At 38.5% G+C, this 20,122-nt stretch overlaps 1 protein-coding gene across 1 annotated transcript; it reads right to left on the reverse strand.

Moving 5' to 3' along the window:
- Positions 1-10,263: 10,263 nt before the first annotated feature.
- On the reverse strand, positions 10,264-15,315 carry ccnj (cyclin J). Its single transcript, XM_085478339.1, has 6 exons — positions 15,191-15,315; positions 14,865-14,954; positions 14,306-14,516; positions 13,914-14,213; positions 11,537-11,696; positions 10,264-11,248 (listed from the first exon to the last, which is right to left on the reverse strand). Exons 2-6 carry the CDS (start codon positions 14,931-14,933, stop codon positions 10,924-10,926), a joined length of 1,065 nt encoding a protein of 354 aa, XP_085334465.1. The 5' UTR covers positions 14,934-14,954; positions 15,191-15,315; the 3' UTR covers positions 10,264-10,923.
- Between the last annotated feature and the right edge of the window lie 4,807 nt (positions 15,316-20,122).

Consider the following 20,122-nt stretch of genomic DNA (forward strand, 5'->3'; position numbering starts at 1 on the left):
AGGCTGATTGGTTACAAGGGTCGGAGAGAGCCAATCAAAACACGCGTTAAAAGAGGAAACGAATCGAAAGGGAAAAAACACCCGAAAAGAATACTTTTTTCTTCAGATGTGTCTATACATTGTTGCACCTTATATTGCTATAGTTATTTTTTATTCTATATGTTAGCAGCTTATATCATATTAACATATTAACAGCAGAATATGTGTCATAGTTATATCATTGATTGAATTTGCATCTAGTATAAAATTATTTAAGATGGATTTTTTTTTAAATGTTTCAGTGTATTTCCACAGAAATTGCAGACATTTCTCTCAGTCGTGATGATTCAACGTCTCAACTGAGCTTGAGCTGACCATGGTCCTGAAAGGTTCATCTTCTCAGTTTCTTGCTTTTCTTGTGTCTTCTTCCTTATAGAAGCATGAAGAAACACTAAAGGGGGCTAAAACACAAACACTTTACTTCCAAGGTAGCTGTTCTCATGAATACAAGCAAAAAAGTGGCGACTATCATTTCTCAGTATGTCTTTAAATGACACCTTTCATAGCCTTTAATTCTGTCAAAAGTGTGATTATTCAGTGTTCATGTGTGGTGTAGCCACTTTCATCCCAATATGTGGCCTTTGTTTTTCTTTGCAATGAGACATAAAGGATGAATTTAAAAAACCTCAATTGCCTTGTCACAGACCACAGGATTCGTGAAGTGCTGTCATACAAATCAAGCTTCTTTGTTTATTTTAAGTGTAGTTTTCTAGTCTATCAAGCATCTACAACAATATTTTTTGTATGAGAAAAAAAACACCAGATTGCAGATACACAAGCTGTCACGTAGACTAAGCACAGCAAGCACAGCATGCACAGTGCACAAAGAGTTTTAAGTGTCATGGATAGTATTATAGATAGTACTGTAAAGAACTCAGGCCTTTGGAATTATTTCAATTCAGTGATTTGAACCTGAAATGATTTTTTATCACATAATGAATATCCTGTCTTTTTTCAGATTTTTTTTTTGTTATGAAACATTGTTATGCAATATCTAAAATAAGCACAGGGCAGTGCGATTTGGAATGCAATCTGTGCTCACATTTAGATTACACCAAATCCCACTTATATAGGTTTAGAGAGGATTATAAAAGTCATTTTAATTCAAATACGTTTAATCTTGTATTTTTTCTCCACAACATAATTAAATTAGTGAACATATTCTCTTGATTTAGTTTACTGAAACCTGAACATTTACTGTCACCATCCTCCCGTCTGTTCTGTGCTGGATATCAAGTGCAGTTGATTTCACTGATTGTACAACAACACATCTATAGTTAGGCTTTTTTAACAGGTTTAAAAAAGAATAGGAACACTTTTTAGACAAAGAATTGGAAAACTAATGTAAAAATGTGTGAAACAATATTTGTCTGAAAAAATAATATCACAAGAGAGTTACTTCATCCATGCCTGAAGTGGATTTTCTGCAGAAATACCTGCAGTTATTTGAAATGAAGCGATCATAAATATAGGGCTGACAGTTCTCAGATCACAGCTACAAACATTCTACAGCCACAGTCACAGTGCAACATATCAGGAGCCCACATCTCTTTTCAATTGACTGCTAAGATCTCGATGATATTTATGTATTTGTACTATCTGTACTGTCTTTTGAACGCAGTTGTGGCAAATACATAAACTAAACATGCAATATGATAGAGAATATATTTCTTAGAGCTTCACTTTTTTATCCCTCAGTGTGTGTAAAGTGTATGAGCTCATAAATCTTGAGGAGGATCAGTTGCTGTTGAGCATTAAAATGTAACTGTTTTTTTATTTTTCCTCTTTGTTTGTGTGTAATGTCCCAATGTGATCCCTGTTTAATCTGTAAGTGGACTCTCATTAAAACTAAACCACGCTTTTAACAATATTACATCAAATTTACTGAATACGTGTTAGCTCAGTACAGTGTGAGCGTTTGTAATGCTTAGCTAGCTAGGTGACACTGGATTATAGAAACAGCAGAGCCATTTGAAGGCTTAACACTCTGTCTCACACTGAGCTTTAAAACTCTAACAGAATTATTTTACCCAACTAAAAAACTTTTTTACTGTGTCATAGAACTAATTTAGCACGCTGCATCTCATCAACAATTAGAAAGCTAATGTTAGCATGCTAATGTTAGCACCTTGTCACTTGACAACCATCTTGAAACCCCTCGGGGTTATTGGCATTTTTTTGAAGCAATATCTTAAAGATCGATTATAAATATATTGATCAATCATAGAATATATGTATATATGCACCACATCTCCTCCTTAACAGTTTGGCCTATCTGAACAGAAGTTTGCATGATCATCACAGAGATTATTAACATCTTTTTTTTTTTATATATCCCAAATCGTTTGATTTTAGTATGTATTATATTCATCTTATCATCCTCCCACGAATTTGGTGTTATATTTGCCGTTTGTTGCAAAAGTCATACTCAACCCATATCACTCATGTAGCTTAAAGATCATCAAATTTTCTGACCGCCACAGAATTTTGTTTGAGTTGCCACTAAATGCAATATGAAGAATTAGAAATAAAGTCCTTAAATATCACAGAGAAACAGCTAAACAAACAACAATTCATTCAAGTAAAGTCGAAGACTTTTTGGACGATCATCAGGCCTGCACAGACCCTACAGCAAGTACTGCTAAACCTTAGGTTAAACTTCAATTTCAAAATGTTTTGTGGATGTTGGCAATCATTACTGTGTTATATACAGAATAATATAAATTAATTACAACGGAGGCAGCAGTTTGAGGTTAAATAATGACCCTGTGGGTAACTGACAGCCTGGATGTGAATCCAGTAGGGTACAATGTGTATTACAATTGGGACTGTGAATTATTGACCAGTAATAATGGTCATTTTTACTGGCCATACCAACATTATGACATTCCATGTAAACGTCACAACCAAGGTTTACAGATGAATTTTAGTTGTCTTTAAAACTGAACAAGTTTCTCTTTAGCCTGACTATGTAGCTTGCGGGGAAAATAAACAATACACATATGTATTTATTATCACAATATGAAGTAGTATAATTAAAGACAATAAGCAAAATGAAATAACTTAACCAGGCATGTCTGTGCCGCTCAGACACTGACAGAAATAATTAACAGTTATTACTTTACTTTTACATTACTTTTTATAAAAATAATGGACTAACACAAACATTTTGAGATAAAACTACTGACATTTTTGATACAAAATGCCTGGTACAGGGATACTGAATGACAGTTCAGGATCTCTTTAATGCCTTCTTGCCAGTATCCACTTTGCTTGTTTGAGTTTTGCTTTTGGCTAGCGCATGGAGACAAGGAGTCACTTTCACACTATACCATTCAGATGTGGGTGGACCTAAAAGTGCACCGATAAGATCCATTCTCAGCAGTGTAAGCTACTCCCTATTGGTCCTTTAAATCTTCACAGTACTGTATCTTTCTGAGGAATGCCTCAAGCCAAGATAGCACTTAATTAACCAGCTGCTGACAGTCTCATGTTTCATGTTGCAACCATGAGTCATTCTTTGACTGTGAAGTCAAGTGATAACCTCAAGGACTACAAATGAAGCTGATGCTGAAGTGCCAATAAGTTCTTCTAATCCTCTAATAGCCATTTCAAATGCTCTATCTGACATCACTTTTAGTTTCTGGTATTAGTTATTCTATTAGACTGTGTGCAGTTGATACAGTTGGCCTGTTGCACTAGTACAGCATCTGGATTTATGTTGTTAACCAAGGTTTCTAGCATCATCATAGCTTCAGGTGATAAAAAACACATTTTATGGTTTCAATAAAAGTCCAAAACCAGTTGACAATGTCATAGCAGCTACATAAAAATGTTATATAGAGTCTAAGGTGAATAACGATTCTCACAAACAGTCAACTGTGACAGGTGCTCTATGTTGTTAAGCTAAGTAAATCAAAAGACATGTTATTTTCTGTGTCTTTGTGTAGTTAAAGCAGCAGCTGGACTCCCCTGGCATCATTGTTGCTGAAGTTTGCAGGAACTGGCTAAATTTGGCCCCGGTGGTTTGATTGTTTAAAGCACAGGCTGTAAACAGTCATATACAGGAGACTTTTGAACAGCTAGAAAGGTGAGAGGTTGGTGACAAGAAAACTCATGAAACATGTCACGGCGAAATAAATTGTGACCTTCAGAAATACAACTGGCTTGAAATAAAAACGATGAGGAGGTGGCAACACTTTTGAAAGAAGTTGCTATGAAAGAGAAAAGTCAAACTGAAGACAAAAATAAAATCCTTGAAAACATTATGAAAATATCTTTAGAAAAAACTTTTTTACTTGTTGTTTCATTGGTGACACTTGACTGTTTTCTTCTCTGTTGATTACAGTCAGATAATTAATCACATTACCTGAAATGTAACCTGATTTAAGGCCAGTTACATACTGATAACTATGTGACTTGACAAGTAAATTAAAATCTACTAGCTTCTTCTCCCTCTGGTTTTCTCAAAAATGCTTTACAACTAAATGTACGGCAGCTAGGACTAGGATTTGTTTGTGCTGTGTGAACGCATTTGGGCTCATTTCAGTTTAAATGACAAATCTTTATTGTTAAACTCCTTTAGTCGTTGCGATTGTCTTTCCAAATTTAAAACTCAGTTTTCAGCCAAACAACATGAATCACAGCAATGTGTTGCAACGTGCGCCTGGGAGTAAGCAGTCCTCACACTCATCTCCCTTTACTGCTGTCTTGTGAACAGAGACGTGGAGAAACAAGAACCTTTGTCTGCCTACCCTGAGGGAGCAGATACAACTTCACAGCTAAAGAATGACTTGATTCTGAGAGGAGCTTGCTCTTTATTTTGGTTTGTCTATTTTTCTAACTTCTTCCTGTTTGCTAACCAATTTTCTAACCACAGACTTCTACTGTTTTGGTCAAAACCAGTTAGACATTAGTCTCACCTCCATTCTGAAAGAGTTATTCTGTGCTGTTGTGCGGCACCCAGCAAAATCAGGTGTGTGTGTTATCACACATGAACAACACCCATCTGAAAAATGTTTGTCCTGAACTCTCTGTACTGAAACTGTGGGGGCTGCTTTCCTGTTGGATTACTATAAAATATGTTTCCTTGTGATTCTTTCTGAAATCCAGTCAAGGAGCTCCCTGCACAAGAAAGCCCAACAGCGTCTCTTCTTTCTGAGAAGACTGAGAAAGGCCCGGCTTCCACCACCGATCCTGACCACCTTCTATAGAGGAACTATTGAGAGCATCCTGAGCGGCTGCATCACTGTCTGGTTTGGGAGCTGTGCCATATCAGACCGCAAGACCCTACAGCGGATAGTGGGAACAGCAGAGAAGATCATCGGGGTCTCTCTACCCTCTATTGAGGACATCTACACCACACGCTGCATTCGCAAAGCCACCAGCATTGTGGCTGATCGGACACACCCCTCTCACACACTCTTTACACTCCTGCCATCTGGAAAAAGGTACCGAAGCACAATATTATTACTAGATATATTATATATTATTATTTTTTTTGCACTAACTTGTCTTGTAGCACCTTGGTTCCTGGAGGAACGTTGTTTCGCCTCACTGTGTATTTTTAAACTGTATATGGTTGAAGTGACAATAAAGTTGAACTTGGAACTTGGACAGGAGGCTTTTGCAGCATGGGGTTGTGAAATCACAGTGGTGTTTCTGTTTATAATACACTCTTATTATCCTTGTAGTGTAGTTAAGGACGTAGCCACTTACTTTATCAGATTGCAGTATATTACACATGTCATACACTCACTGGCTGCTTCATCAGGTACACCTGTTTAGCTGCTTGTTAATACAAATATCTAATTAGAATTAGTCATGTGGATGTGGTTGAGACAACCTGGTTAAATTCAAATGGTAATTTACACGACTTTAAACGTGGCATAGTTGTTGAAGCCATCTCAGGGTTTACAGAGAAAGATCTGAAAAGAGAAAATATCAAGTGACCTGCAGCTCTCTGGGGTCTCTGGCTCTTTGATACTAGATCTTAGGAATGGCCAGACTGCTTCAAGCTGACAGGAACGCAATAGTAACTCGAATTCTCACTTGTTAAAATCAGGATATGTTGAAAAGCATCTTTGAATGCACAACATGAACTTTGTAGCAGATGCGCTACAGCAGCAGAAAACCACACTGGGTGCTAATCTTTTCAGCTAAGAACAGGAAACTGAGACTACACATGGGCTAACCAAGATTGTACAAGACTGGAGAAAATGTTGTTTTCAGGTTTCAATTTGTGGTGCAACATTTAGATGGTTGGGTCAGATTTGACATAAAAAGAAATAAAAACATGGATCTACCGGGCCAACAAGCTGCTGGTTGCTCCATAGACACCCTGTTGCAATCCAGTAGAGAGGGAGATTTGCATCATGCATATGCAGCTGAGAAATCTGTGTGATAGTGTTATATCAATACGCATCAAAATCCCTGAGGAATGATTCCATCATGTAGTTGGATCAATCTATGAATCTATGTAAAATTAAGGCAGTTCTGAAAGCAAAAGAGAGTCCAACCTGGTAGCAAAATGTACCTAATAAAGTGGCCGGTAAGTATATGCAACATGCAGTAGGCAGTAGTATAACATGTAGAAGGATGAAGCCCTTCTTATGCAGATAAAACTCTGCTGTAAAAGACTCTTTTTATGCACATTATTTCTTCACTATCCAAATTATTGAATCCTGGTGTTTCAATCACTTCCATGTTCACAGATGTATGAAATCAAGCACCTAGTGATGCAGACTGCTTCTGCGAGTATTTGTGAAAGAATGGGTCACTCTCAGCTGCTTAGTGAATTCCTGTGTGGATGTACAACAAGTCCACTCGTGAAAGTTCCTCACTACTAAATATTCCACAGTCAACTGTTAGTGGTGTTATAACAAAGTGAAGTGATTGGGAAAGACAGCAAGTCAGCCATGAAGTGGTGGACAATGTAAAATCTCAGAGCAGGGTCAACAGATGCCCAGGAGCAGAGTGTGCAGATGTCGCTAACTTGCTGCAGAGTCAGTCGCTACAGACCTCCAAGCTTCATGTAAGCTTCAGATGAGCTCAAAAACAGTGCGTAGAGAACTTCATGGGCTTCACTGGTCAAGCAGCATGCATCTAAGCCTTACATCACCAAGAGCAATGCAAACTTTGGGTGCAGTGGTGTAAAGCATGCCACCACTGGACTCTAGGGCAGTGGACACATGTTCTCTGGAGTGATGGAACAGGCTACTCCACTGGTAATCCAATGAACGAGTCTGGATTTGTTAGCAATTTCATGCTCCCAACTATATGGGAACAGTTTGAGGATGACCCTCTTCCTGTTCCAACATGACTGCACACCAGTCCATAAAGCAAAGTCCATAAAGATATGGATGAGATGGTTTGGTGTGGAAGAACGTGACTGGCCTGCACAGAGTCCAGACCTCAAGTCAATGGAACACCTTTCGAATGAATTAGAGCATATAATCACTGTGAAGGCAGACAAATACTTTTTTTTGCATTTACTGTTTAACTTGTTTCTATTTCTATTCTGTTTTTCCATGACATATGTTCCTAAAAAACAAAAACAAAAAATGACAAAAATGACAGACTGACCGAACAAATAAACAAAGCCCAGTGGAAGAGTCTTTGGTTTAATGCCTGCTAGTGAGGTTGCTGACTTTTTTTTAGGCTCAACTCAAAATCTCAGACTTCAAAAGTGTTGATAGATTTGCTTTCACAATGTGCAACTTCCAATCCCAGAATTTCTGATTTAAAGAAGATTTGGGAGAATACCAGGCAATGTCAGACTTTATGTAAACAAACCATGTACCTGTTAGTCTGGTTAATTCATTAGTGGTGATATGTCTACTGCTGCTTTGAAATTTTACTACAGAAAAGTACAATAGGTCATTTAACTAACCTTTACTGCCCTTTCTTGAAATGACAAGGCCACGCACCAAACACATAAAAGAAAAAAGGTGTGTGAGTTAGTTGCAGCTTTTATGCCAAAATATGGGAGGATATAATCTGAGTAAGATAAAACAGAGTTGTGAACTTCTGGTGAACTTACATGCACAGATTAGTAGAGGAAGCAACATATACAAAGCAAGAAGACTACGTCACTTTATGTCCTCCTCCACAGGAAGCTTTCTGCAGCCCACAGCCTAGATCGGAAATTCTATTTTTGTAGGTTTGCCACATCACGACAGGCAGGAAGACATGCTTCAGAGGTTTATTTGGAAGCGTTGTTTCAGTCAGGCTTGACCACATTGTTTTATAACAGGAACTTGCTGAAATTAGGGTTTTCTTTAAAGACCCGGGAGTTAATAAATAAAAACGTGGAAGTGGAAGGAAACCAAATTGGTTTAGAGTTTATCTAAGCAACGAGAGAGTGGTTTTACGTCTTAAGTCTAGAGCTTAACAACTGTAGTTGCATTTTAACCACATAATTGTATAACTTTAGAGGCAGTCTAACGCACACTCAGTTGAATAGCTGGCTGACGTGTTTAGGATATTACTCGGTCAACTGTCTGATAAAGATGATTTTATAGCTCACAAGAGAGAATACACAATAGATGTAAAGCTGAAGAGAAAAGCAGCATAAGAAATGTGGCACACACTGCCCTCTGCAGACTGTGGGTTGTCTTTTCAAAAAATGTCCTTAATGTACATATCCAACATATTGTAAAAGGTGTGAAACACAATGTAAGCATAACAGATGTAGACATAAAACAAATGCTTTCATTCACAGCTTGTCTTTTCCTTTTAGCTGCCACCAGGATGCTGTGTCAAACAAACAAATGTTAAACAAATGACAACGGAGTAGGGAAGGCACACATGTACCAGGGATGTTATAGATCTGACTCTGATTTTGCAAAATTAAAATATGGAAAATTTCTGTATTGGATCGCAACACACTTGTCTTGTTAATTGATTATTTTGATCCTACACAACATGTAACACCCACTCAGACATTTCATCAGTATGCGCTCCCATACTGAGCCACAAGTGTCACTTAATATTCTCTTTTTACTACATTAAGCGAGCCATTTTTAAACTCTGTTTTTGCTCATCTTAAGTAATTTCAATTGTTTTGGTGTCAGACTGATTTTTAACTTTAACACATTTATTTGGTTGTATTCTGCTTCACTTATTAAATCTATTGGTTATGTGTAAGTTAAAAATTTCTTCTGACTGAATGACTAAAATTTAGCATGGAGCAGTCAGCTGCTAGGGACAATCAGTACAATTAAGATAAAGCCACTTGACAATGACCTATAAATTATTCATTAACCTCTGTTGTTACGGACATCTTAGCAGAGAATCCGTTTTAAATAATTTTAGGCACTTTGTTACTTGAAACCTGTTACAAATTTGTTCCAATCTCTTTAGTTGAATCTTTGGAAAATGCCAAAGACACCACAGTCTGATAGACATAAATAGAATTTTTGCAGGAACAAGATGATTCTCAAAGAGCTGTTACAGGACCTGACACAGGACCTTCTGTTCATCCATCTACTGCTCACTGAAACCTCATCAGAAGCTTCATCAGGAGAACCGTCACCATGTTTCTCTTCTTAAGAAATGCCAAGGTATACAAAATTACACAAGAACTGCGCTGAGAACCAGTGTAAATACAAAACAGACTTATGGAGTGATCAATCTAGATTTGAAATTTTCCAATCAAATTAGGGTCATACATACAGAAGATGTCAGGAGAGATACAATAGTGAGTGTCTACAGCCGTAAAACATAGTGGCAGCTGTGTCATGGTTTCAGACTGCATTTGAACCAGTCTGTTGGGGAGAAAAGTACCATCAGATTATAATCTATTTCAGTACCATCTGGAAATCATCTGATTGCCAACCGCTTCAATTTTTAGTACAACAATGATCCCCAAACAGTGCCAATACAATAAAAGCAATGCAACACCATCAACCATTGATGGGCCTCCTTAGAGCCCAGATTATTATAGCAGACAAAGAACAGAATAAAAGCCAACACCCAAAGAAGAGCTCCTTCCAGAAGTGTGGAGAACTATTCCAAAAGAAATCACGAGGAGAACTCAGAATGTGTTGAAGAATAAAGCTGGTCATATTTTTGTAGCAAAGTCAGAAATGAGTTTTTCCTAGATGATTACTACACCACATGTTGAACGTTAAATCAGAGAATCAGAAGTGATGGTAAGTTGCAGTCATGCAAGCAGCAGTTATACTTAATGATACATATTGCAACAAATCCACTGGACTAGAATCACAGTTTAACACAGGTTTATATTTTATTTAAAACAGTCATTGTAGAATGCACTCTGTCCTCCATCCACATGAGAACATTTACTCTGCTAATACTGTACGTTGTGACATCTAGGGGGTATATTATTTCCTTGTCTTACAAATGACATTCATCCAAACAAACAAAAATAGTTTTTGTGGAAAAAACCCACAAAGCTACAGAAACATTAACTCTCACGTCAACTACAAAACAATGTCAATCCCCTTTTGTTACTGCAGTTTTAACTTATACTAATAGTCACAATGGCTAAAGGCACAAAGTAACTGTACATATAGTATTTCTGAAATACTTTGGCTTAACTGAATACGAGACTTTTGGTCTGTAACGCAGTAACAGTGACAGTGGATACAGGGTGCAAACTGTGCCAAGAGGCAATTCACAACTACATTCTTACCTGAACCATCTTGAAAAACAAATAAGAAAACTACAGCAGACTTGGCATATTGCACATTGTGTACTGTGATTCAAAGTGCTGCACCAATCTCATCAAGACTCTTCAAATTAAAAACAAGATTTTTTTCTTTTCTTTTTTCCTCCCTCTTCGTCTTGTTCTGATCCGGTGAAATCGATGGCAGTATCTTAACTCTACCTCTTCCAAAATGACTAAACCTTGGAAATCCATCATCTGTCAAAGCACGGAGCAGCGCAAGTATAGTGCATGCTGACTTGGAATGCCCTGTTGGGAATGTTAGACTTTGGGTCCAGCGACGTGGAGATGGTTTGGGTGTTGATGCTCTGGGGGCCGTTGGCAGTGGAGTGGCTGAGGTAGGAGGCAGGCAGGTGGTTAGGGGCTGTGACTGGCTGTGGAGCTTGCTGGGGGTACTGCGCATTTGTTCGGTTGAGGTACTGAGCTGAGGTGTGGTAAGCTGTCTGACCCTGCTGCTGCTGCTGGTTGGGCTGCTGACACTTTTGCTTGTTGGCCTCTTTGACGTCACTGTCATGTGCACTGTGGAAAGAAGGGGCAAAGAGTTGCACTGTTGATTAGCAAAAAGAGTCAATGCTGCACACCGAGTGCTGATGTAAATCTCTTGTATGTGTAAGGTGTGTGCTTCTGTTGTGCTTTGGCTTCTTTTGTTCTGCTGTGCCATTGTGAGGCATCAGTGTCAAAACACTCAAACCTGAAACGCAGCACCTAACTGTCCCAAGTCATTTTAATCAACCGTGTTGAGCGTTCACTTTCATATTCAGCACATATACAAGTCAACTTTGTGCAAGGTTATTGTTAGATACGCACATGAGTAGTTTCTCTGTACACGGGATTAGGTTCTCCCATGCGTAGCCTGTGAGGCGCTGCAGTCGCGGTGGCCATGTAGGTGACAGGTGAAGGATCAGGCGTGAGGCGGCCACACACGCAGCAGCCACCAGTGAAGGTGCAAAACACAAAAAGACATGATCTGAGGAGAGAAAAAAAAAAAAGCACCCCAGATTTAACACCCCAAAAACCCCAATCCTCATTTTTACATTTTTTTCTTCATGAAAACAGACATTATGTCCAAAATGAATTTAAAAACTGAGATCTGCTACAGTAGCTGCATTATGGCTTAACAGGAACTACACTAGTTTGCTAAACCATCGGGCATCGATGCTACTTTCACAGACATTTCAAAAGACGAAACAGATAAAGACCTAAAATATCTGTGCTAAGCTAAATACTGCGATAGCCAGCATTTGCTAGCTTTAGCTATTGCTAGGACTGAATGTATTTTCTCAGTAACCCATTTATAACTTAAAATGCCAGACTGAAAATTTTAAATATACATAGAACCAACATGCTATAAAGTAAATGTCTTATTCAAATGATCTAAATTAGCATGTAGAATCTAATTATGATAGATAAGATAAAACTAGCTAAATTGTTGATAACGCTAGATAGCCTTAGAAAGTAGAATTTAGACTGCCATTACTGCAGCTGTTATACTGTATTATTTTAGGATTCAATTAATTTTAGAAGGATAAACACAAAGAACAGTTATTTTCTCACTAGTCATGAATGACAATTAAAGTACATCTTCTCTTTAAAAAACTGGCCAAGCAAACTCAAAGATCAACTTTTGTGGGTGGACACTGTTATTTTCCACTTACATTTCCTTATTATTCTGAATGTGTAGGTATAAATGTTTTATTTAAAAAAAGCAGTTAGTGGAATTTTTTTAAAAAGGTAATATGGAAAGAAATGAGAAAGCAAACCTGTGATAAATAATTTAATTTAACTTTCCCTCAATGTTACAAGACAACATTAAAAAAAAAAATGTTAACTTTAAGTTTGAGATTTTAGTGCTATAAAAATGTTTGATTCATGCTAAAATATTGATAAAACCTCAAAGTGTTTTTGCCCAAGCCTGCTAGGAGTACTGCACATTTGTCCAGTGTAGGTGCTGAGTTGGGGTGTGGTAAACAGTGGTAAATGTTTTTGAGCTGTTGTGGCTTGGGATGTGGCGTAATTGTTGGAATTGGTTCCAGACACACTGCACTGAATATTTTGGAAAATGCTGATGTACTGGGATTTTCACATGTGACCATCTCTAAGAGGCACCAGTAACTCAAATAACCACTTGATACAACGAAGGCATGCAGAAGAGCATCTGAATGCAGAACACATTGAAACTGGAAACAGATGGACTACAGCAGCAGAAGACCCCACCGGGTGCCACTCCTGCTAACTGAGAACAGGAAACCAAGGCGAAGACTGAGAAAACATTCCCTTGGTTTAATGACACTCAGTTGTTGTTGCGGTGGTGATTTAATGGTGTTGCAGATATGTTCTTGGTGCAATTTGGTGCCCTTATTACTAATTTAGCATGGTTTTGCCTACCTGAGTACAGTTGCTGACTGTACCCATGCCTTTATGGCTGCTCCCAGCTGGAACAAAAGCACGTAACAAACTGGTTTCTTGGACACGACAGTGAATTTATGGTACTTATACGACCTCCACAGTCACCAGATCTAAGTGAATTAGAACACCTTAGGAATGTGGTGGAACAGGAGATTTGCACCATGGAGTAACACTGTGATGCTATCATATCAACATATCAACAACCAAAATCTCGGAGGATTGTTTTCAGCACCATGTTGAAAGCGCCATAAAGATTTGTGGCAGTTCTGAAGCCATATAATCCTACATATGAAACAATGTAGGAGTGAATTCACCAAAAAGGACTTTAAACTAAACTGCCACTAAAAAAAGAAGAAGAATAAACTCTTGCTTTAAAACGATGTAAAGTTATACATTGGTATTTACATGTTAAACCCTAATGTTTAAGGTTAGATATTTAATCTAACATCCTCTGCAATACAATATTTCAAAAATATTATTAGTAATTTGTTCTTTAATATCAGTTGAAATACCAGTGACGTCCCACTGATCATCAGCAATGATGATCAGTGCTGTTTGAGTATTAACAGACGGTGCAAAACTGATAATCAACGTTGATTCAATTTAATGTAGGTTGACAGACGAATAGTGATTTAACTGTTTCAACTACTGTTTGCTATCTGGATAGGCTCTGAGGAGCTTCTGATAACTGGAAAATCAACGTTATCAGCTCCACTAGAAACTGATAATACTGATAAGCAAGACTGCACTGCACAAATACATCCAAAATGCATGGTACCTTGCAAGGAAACCTCAAGAAAGTAATCCACATATTTGGCCATGTATAGTTTAGTCTTTTCCAGGCATGTCATAGGCCAGCCATCATGCAGATCACCCTCATGGACCGCAATAGAGAGGTAGTAGTCTGTAAAATGGGCCGACGTAGGGAGGTACAGGTTCCACTGGAAAGTTTCCAACAGGAGCAGCTCCATATGCAGTAAACCCTGCTTGGTCAGGACCAGGTTCATGGAGCTCATGCAACCCAGGTTGTTTAGTGTTTCCAGCTTTGGCACCCGGTCCTCCCTTTCCTCAAACTTACCTGTAAGCAAAGAACAATCACCCAATCTGTCACACCAGTGTGGACACTTACTAGTTAGATGTGTTGAAAAGTGAAGTCAGCTGCACACTTACTGGCCAGAAGAAGACACGAGAGCGAGACCATGTGAAGCTGCTGCACTGTGACGTCATAGCGGTCCATGAAGAGGTCCAGCAGGTAGACGGCCAGGTGCCTGGCCGTAGGACAGAGCCTGAAGCGGTTGCTGACAATGGCTATGAGGTCTGCGAAGTATCGCCTCAAATTGAGCTGAGGGGACTGACCTTTGAAGGAAGGTAACTTGAGCTCCTATGGGACAACGTGTTTTGAGATTTCAAAAAGACACATCTTTCATTGTAACTGAACTAGACTTTAGGTTTATTCTGCTGTAGTCCTATGAGATTACTCAAGCAGCAAGCAATTTAAAGCGAGCAAAGACAAGTTCATGCCTATTAAAATAAGGAATCAATATCGTTTTCAAAAGTAACTCAGATTTCACTATTTACAGTTTTGCACTGCTATTTCAACATCAAAATGTAAAACAGCACGACAGAAGAAGTTACTGATGAATGTGAAGGATGACACTACAGGTAACCTTTCTCATAGTTTTTGCATCATTTTTAGCAGCCACCACATAAATGACCCGGTGTGACTCACTTTGTATCGCAGCGCCTGGTATATATCTGCAGCAAGTTGTCCTTTCCACCATTGGTCCTCCAGCTCCATTTAATACAGTGCTTTGGAAACCTGGCAAAGACAAAACATTGGAATGGCAGTTAATCAACTAAAACGTGTCTCAGAAAGAGCACAGGGGAAAAAAAAGCCGCACAATGACACTAAATCTCCAAACACACAGCCATGTCACTTTTCACGATAGCGGATCAGAAGTGGGAACAGTGAAGTCAATCATCTTTCTCTTCTTTTTCTGAGGTGAGAATGTGAAAAGAAACGCGACTCCTGTCTAACCCGAAGCGGAGACTCACCCAGAGAGCACATGTAGTGAAATATTACGGGCAGTTTCACTGAAGAAAACTTCAATTCAAACTAGCCAAACAAGCTCTGCTCGCACTCATTGTTGTAGCTGCTGAGAGTCGGCAACACGAGTCCAAACACTACTGGTGCGTTCAAGTGCTGTTCGAAAAGTTGCGACCCCTCGTGAACAACCAACCGAAAGACAGCCGGGAAAACTGGAGGTGAAATATTACAACCACTACACTACAACCAACCTAGTAGCCGATAAAGTGCAACAGATGTTTTCAATTGAAAGATGTGCATTGTAAAACATTTTGGTGCAACATCTAGCTGTTTAACACAGTTTACCTGTTAGATTTTGTTTTTGATTATCACTTGAAAGCATCATTCCATTGTCTTTACAAGTACTGCACAGGTTGCAACCAATTACAGATAAGCAACAACTGTCAACATCCAATCACTGCAAAGTCTGCTTAGCTGCTTTCCTATTGCAGCCAATGATCAATGAATGGGAATGGCAACATCTAATTTGTGCCCACATCCCAATATTGCAGTTCCTATAGGCTATCTATATTGAATTGTAAAATGTTAAAACGGGCCAAACACAGAAAGCTGGTAAAAGAACAGTTTTCTAGCAGTTTCATTTTTTGTACTGCCCACATTTTCAGATAAACAATAAAGATGCATGGGAAGTGATTAGCTCATCATGCATTGCTTTGAAGCTGACAGCTGGTCCAGCTTGCCAACAGCCAAAAAAGGCAGGTGCTTGGGGCCCAACACCAGAAGAGGTCCCCCAAGTGCTGACAAACTTTAACCTACAGCAGTGGCAACCAGTGCCCTTGAATTAAAAGCAAACAAAAACAAAATTGAGAGACAGTCAAAGAGACTTGACCTCTTTAGGGGGGCCTGATGTGACTCCACTGACTCCCACTGCAAGCTGGTCACAAGGCAAGAGAGGTAACTTCTTGGTGGGCCATACTAGCGGGGTCTGGTTTACCCTACAGCATGGTGACACTGAAAGTTTGCAATTATACTCAGCACATTGGTCGTGTTGTGCACAAGCAGTGACGTCGCCACAACTCTTTACCATTTATATCAGTGCTGGAGCATGAGCACTCTGCAGTATTCTCCTGAACGATAGGTCTTGGCACAAAAACTCTACTTAAGTACTGGTATAAAAGAGGGGAAGAAGTTAAACTACCCTAACAACAACAGCAGAAGACACTTCACAAATGAAGAGTAGTTAAACAATGAAGAAAAAAGGGAAGGTGGAGAAAACCGGCAAGACAGTTGTGAGTGGAGATAATGAACATAATGATGGTTAAATATAATGTGAAATAATTAATGCTGCTAGTCTAGCCTGAACAGTAGGGAGAGACACTTGAATAAAGTCAATTTTTGCCTAGGACCCCTACAGATTCTAGCATCACCACTGTTTACTGTCAGGTCATAAGTCCATCAGTAGTATCCTGTGTCATTTACAGCAGCTTCAGTTGCTCACAAGTTGTTTGAGAACCCACCCACTTCTTGTCACTAACCTTTTTCTTATTCGTGTTCTCATAAATGTTTGACATGGGTTTACTTTTTCTGTTCTCAATTATTATATTATATTATATTATATTATATTATATTATATTATATTATATTAGTTTTAGAGAAACTCATATCTGTCTTGTTTGTCTTGCTGTCTCACAGTAGTGCTGAGTCACTGTAACCATTCCTTCTAACCAGGTTGTTGGTTTCTAGGCTAGATGATACTGGTTTGTTCCTTTCTCTTATGAAAGTGAAAATATCAAGTGAAAGTAAAAACTAAAATAGTGGGCCAATCCATCAGTGCAGCACATTCAATGAATGAAATATGGTGAAAATCTACTAAAAAGAAAATGCTCATTGAATTTACATGTGCGTCACGTGTGTTTGTGTACACAGCTGTGATAACAAATGTGAAAGTGATTCTTTTCTTTGTGGCTACATTTACCTAACTGAGTTTTATCTACTCCCAGGAGAGTGTGATGACCTTTAAAACTTACAATAGAAGAATAATTGTTTTTCCAATATACATGTAAAAAAAATCCCTGTGCAGGCAAAGTAATTCAATCAGTCACTTTTTGTAATGCAACTCCAAAATGGGTCAGTTTGTCCCAGAGGCACAGGACCATTTAATTTAACTCAAATAGGTTAAAGTAACATCTGTTCCTCTATAACTTCAAGAGCAAGGGGAATTCTATGTAATGCACTTTTCCAGATTTTCCAGGTTAGCAGAAGAACCCATTTTAGTGATGATGGTGAGGGAAATTGATTTGATATATGTAAATGAGTGCATTCGGGAAGCAGTGCAGATTTTTAGCTGGGGCTACAGAGGAATCTTGACTATTTTGAGCCACCAATGCTGGGGACAAGTTTTATCAGGTGACAAAGGAAGATCAAAGAAGGGTCGACTCCCTGGTGGCTTCCCAGGGGCTGTGATAAGGATGCCGGTACGACTGACTGAGCCACACCTAGTCCTTATCTTGCAACAATGGATCAGTAACTTGAAGATAACATTTTAAAGGTTAACATTAACATCACTTAAGACAACCTTTTTATTTTTTAAATATTGTCTGGCGCATAACAACTTTACATTTTACAAGAAAACACCACACTGCTTCCGTGATGCATTTAAATAATGGAAAGAGCAGTCTGGGAGTGTGGCTGCATGCAGGGGGTGAGGGTTAAGAGGATTGGTAATGCTAACCACTCTGTGGTAGATATTGCTGAGGCGGTGGGAAGCCGTCTTTATAAAGGACTGAAACTGTCTGTCGGCGGAAACGAATGGTGTCCTGGGTGGAGGGAGCCAGTGGCTTTTTTCTTCTTCTTCTTTGTTGTGTCATGCAGCTCCTACTTGGAGTGCAGCTGACAGCTATTGTCCGGCTCAGTAGTGTGACCAAGCCACTGCAGAGTCATTCAAAAAGCACATGGAGAGAAATGGCAGATGATGTAAACAACCTTTAAGTTACTGATCCTATTTAAGGTTAGCATCATAAAGCTGTTTACTTCCTGGCATTGGTGTCTCAAAATAGGCAACATTCCTCTGGAGACCCAGCTAAAATCTGCAATGCTGCCCAGATGCATTCATTTAAACTCTGTTAGGGGGGCATTGTTCTGACAACTTTAAAATCTAAAAGTGATTTTTGTAAACTAATCATAAAGGACAGATGGCACAGTTTGTAATTAAAAATCCATGGATAGGGTCATGTCGGTGGTTTAGAAAGTGTGGGTCAGCTCTGAAGAGTCAGCATTCTACTGTCTCATACTTTTAATACTTAAAAAGTCAGTCAGTAAAAGATGGCATACTAATTTGTACCTACACGAAGTCACTTATTAAAATCCCTATAGTGATTATGTCCATTTACAATTCAAATTAGAGAGTCTTATTAAAGATTGCCGAAAGGTCACAAGTGCGAATGAATCTACAGCCCATTAAGTAGCTGCAATAAAGGGTGTCACATTTGCTCCACTCCAGGCCCAGTGGTCAAATTTTATAGCTGCTATTGAACTATACGAAGCCCTTCACTGTGTGTTAATTAAATTTGTGAAGTGCTCCACAAACCCAAAGGATATAGCAGGCAGAGTAGAGGCAACCTAAACTTTCACTTCTTCAGTGTTTTGCAGTATTATAGACTGCATTCAACGCTGTACCTGCCTGGAATAACAAATACAAACATATCCCTGCTTGAGTCTGACTGAGGCTATCACCAGTTCAGATCTTTTTGTGTTGATTGACTACCACAGGGTTTTACTTCTTATACAAAACAAAACCGAAAGAAACAAAACCATCAGATTATACTTACATTGTGTAACATTCATTGATTTTTTTTCAGTCACTGTTAATTGTATACACAGCACTTCATAGACATATAGACTGTCTACTGGATACTCAGTAGAAGTTAAAATCATGAATGAATCAATAATTATGATCCAGTAACACACTATATATGATCGAAGAGACCTAAATACTTAAATAAAAAATATAAAGACACAAATTTCCTACATAGTTTTTATTTTTGTAATAATCCTCACCTTGCTTTTGCTCCATCCAAAAAAATCGATGTAGCCATCAATCAATAATTCTTAAAGTCCCATTTTAAAGACTTGAGTTGAGCATTTTCACAATTACCAACTTTCTATGTTGAAACTGGATGTGAGGAACAAGGTGTGGATGCGACTGTGAAATTGAGGACATTGCATAACTGTTGTCTAACAACGTGTGGCTGTCGAATCATTCTAAAAATGCACAAAATAAAGTTCATTGTATTTTCACAGTATTTGACACAGTATCCAAAACCAAGAGCAATGCCCAAATTTTTCATTTTTTTGTTTCAAAAAGAAACATAAATGCAAAAGTTGGCAGCACACTTTGGGGGCAGAAATGTAAACAATCTTTAAAACTGAAATTTTGCTGTGAGTAGCCTGGGATTATTCCTCAATTCCCAGGGTGTCCTTGGTTTGAGTGATGTAAATGTCTTCATTGGATGGTGAGTGTGAAGGTGTGTGGAGATTAGGTTTTTTGTGACCATGTGGACCAATCTGTGAAGGTCCTATTTGGGGGCAGTTTAACAATTTGCTTCACTTTAATCCACTCCTGTAGAAAAATAACTCTAGAAATGTTCATGTTGGAAAGGACACGAACAGCTTCCTTAGAAGTTTACATTCACATAGAAACATATTGTATGAAAGCTCATAATAACATTTAAGACTACTCAGTGGAATTGTTACCGTCATACAAAAGCCAGCATGCGAGCTGTGGGCTGCAGTAGTTAGCCGCGACCAGTTAATGTTGTTATTATTATTTTGCAAACAATTTTGGAAAATACGTGTTTTCATGTACGCCTTGTTATATTTCCACTATTTTCGGTTTTCTAGTCTTCTGCTAGCAGAAGTTTTTTTTTATTTTTTAAACTACG

The sequence above is a fragment of the Copadichromis virginalis genome, linkage group LG13 (assembly GCF_057382275.1).
Source record: "Copadichromis virginalis isolate Kocher_CV1m ecotype Utaka linkage group LG13, C_Virginalis_male_GT1.1, whole genome shotgun sequence".
NCBI lineage: Eukaryota > Metazoa > Chordata > Actinopteri > Cichliformes > Cichlidae > Copadichromis > Copadichromis virginalis.

What these genes read in the sequence shown, in the direction of transcription:
- ccnj (XM_085478339.1), bottom strand. Translation starts at nt 14,933, where the DNA reads ATGGAGCTGGAGGACCAATGGTGGAAAGGACAACTTGCTGCAGATATA. An exon ending in ACCAGGCGCTGCGATACAAA is followed by an intron (nt 14,517 to 14,864) that starts GTGAGTCACACC and finishes GTTGTCCCATAG; the next exon opens with GAGCTCAAGTTACCTTCCTT. An exon ending in TCTTGAGGTTTCCTTGCAAG is followed by an intron (nt 11,697 to 13,913) that starts GTACCATGCATT and finishes TTCTCTCCTCAG; the next exon opens with ATCATGTCTTTTTGTGTTTT.